Source organism: Fonticula alba (assembly GCF_000388065.1).
Source record: "Fonticula alba strain ATCC 38817 unplaced genomic scaffold supercont2.1, whole genome shotgun sequence".
Taxonomy (NCBI): Eukaryota; order Rotosphaerida; family Fonticulaceae; genus Fonticula; species Fonticula alba.
This window is the reverse complement of record NW_009242971.1, coordinates 4,495,227-4,497,226: the sequence shown is the minus strand read 5'-3', so window position 1 is coordinate 4,497,226 and position 2,000 is coordinate 4,495,227. Positions and strand designations below refer to the sequence as shown.

Here is a 2,000-nt window from a genome sequence, read left to right as displayed (position 1 = left end):
ACACACACACACACACACACACACACACGCACGCACGCGCACCAAGGATTACGGCACCCAGATCCTTATCACCGAGTCCACGTACCGCGGCTGCCGGTCGCGGCTTCTCTGTCGGCCGGTGGACCGAATCCAAGTGGCCGGCCATTCGGAACGCCATGCGGGCGCCGAAGGGCACCCACGCACTCGAAGCATGGTCATCTATGAGCTGCTGGCCGCCAAGGAGCAGGTTCCTTTGGAATTCCTGCGCGAGGTGGAGGCCTTCAGTCGGGCTTTCACCCAATTTGAGGCTGGCCAATATGCCGAGGCTTTGGAAGCCTTCCAACGATATCACACCTTGTACGGCCCAGACGAGGCGTCCGGTCGGCTGATAGCTCGAGCGACAGCGGCCCTGCGCAATGCAGCTGGCGGTGATGCCAGCGCCCATGCCAGCATCAGTCACTTGGCTCAGGATGGGCCCGGGACACCGGCGACCGTCGAATCGATGGCCGTCGAATCCCGCGCCCCCTCGGTGGCCTCTGCCAGGTCGTATGGCGCCTCGGTGTCCAGCCTGACGGACGGGTCGTTTTCCGTGGCCGATGCTGGCAGCAGCAGCGGCGCCGCGTCGGCCGCCCCCTCACAGCGCTCACGCTCGTCGCTCTTCTCGCTCGAGGATGGGCCCTCCATGGCGCTGGACGATCTCAATCGGCCGGCCACGGTCACCGTCGCGCCGGACCTGCGCGCCCATCTTGAGGGTGGGCTATTTTACCAGCTCGCCAGCCACCACCGGTACTTCGATCTTGATGCCGGCGATGTGTCGACCCAGCTCGAAAGCGAGACCGAGGATTCCCCCAGCCCGGATCTGCCCGGGTCCCGGAACACCGGCCAGCCGGACCCCGGCTCCGGCTCCGGCTCCGGCTCGGGCACCAGCATGCCATCCCCCCGACCGCTAGCCCACCGATGCATGCTAGCCCTCGATCCAGTCCAACACTGGCCCCGGTGGCATTTCACCCGCACCGGCTCCTCCGTCCGCCCGGGTCCGGCGAAAGTGCCCCCGGCAGTGGCGGAGGGCCAAGCCCCCCGCTTGATGGCCTGGATCCCGATCTGGACCTGGTTGACGATTTGCCGAAATTCCTCCTGCCCCTGGTCCGGCGCCACTCCTCGATGGCCGACAGCATGCTCGTGGATTTGCCCCCGGCCGGGGGCCATCCCCGACGGCTGGCGCCCCATCCCATGCATCTGGACCGTGTTGTCGAGGACAGCGATGATTGTGACTCCGACTACGAACTCACAAGTGCCAATCCCAGCCCGGTGATACCGCAGCTCCTGGTGGACGATGATGATGGCCTTTCGGCCGCCTGGCGTGGACCCGACCTGGGAAATGTCGACGTCGGCGATCTACTCCTCTAGCTGCTGCAGCTGCCGCGACTGCCTGTCAGCCGCCCCTGCATCCTTCTCTTTTCTCCTTGCACAAGTGGGCCTCCTCCTCGGCGACCGCCACCCACTTTCCCTATCTTCCTCATGTTGTTGCACCGCCACACGCGACGCTCGTCCGTACGCACGCACGCGCGCGCGCGTGTGTGTGTGTGTGTGTGTGTCTGTGGCTTGTTGCGCTCCCCACCCTGCTGCTCCCCTCTCCAGTCCCGAGGGCACGAATGTGCAGGCAAATATGCCCGTGCTAGCAGGGCCGAGGGAATGACAATACAGAAAGTTACCCACCGATATCCTTAATTGACCAAATACTCAGAACCGCGTAACGCCATTCTCGATCACATGTGCCGACGTCACGCGACCACCCACATGGGTGTGCCATCCTCGTCGACTGTGCCACGCAGTCCCCCTCCCCGGCTCGGTGTCCTTTCCCTCTTTTTTTTTCGTTCTTGCTGGCCGGCCCCCCATTCGACCGACCCACTGGTCCGTCGAAGTTCAGGGGAGCGGGAGACCATCCAGGGCTGCGTGGCCTGGGCGCGTGCCCCGGCCCCCGGGCGCCCCCACACCAGCGCAAGTGTGGCGTCGGGGATTCG

At 65.1% G+C, this 2,000-nt stretch overlaps 1 protein-coding gene across 1 annotated transcript in view; it reads left to right on the top strand.

The window, feature by feature from the left end:
• Positions 1-1,386, top strand: part of H696_00966 (hypothetical protein) — a gene marked incomplete at its 3' end in the record, with an annotated part of 5,915 nt that extends 4,529 nt beyond the window's left edge. The window contains exons 9-10 of the mRNA XM_009494855.1: positions 47-846; positions 1,026-1,386. Coding sequence (XP_009493130.1) covers positions 47-846; positions 1,026-1,386 — 1,161 coding nt within the window. The remainder of the gene's footprint in view (positions 1-46; positions 847-1,025) is intronic.
• Positions 1,387-2,000: the final 614 nt, after the last annotated feature.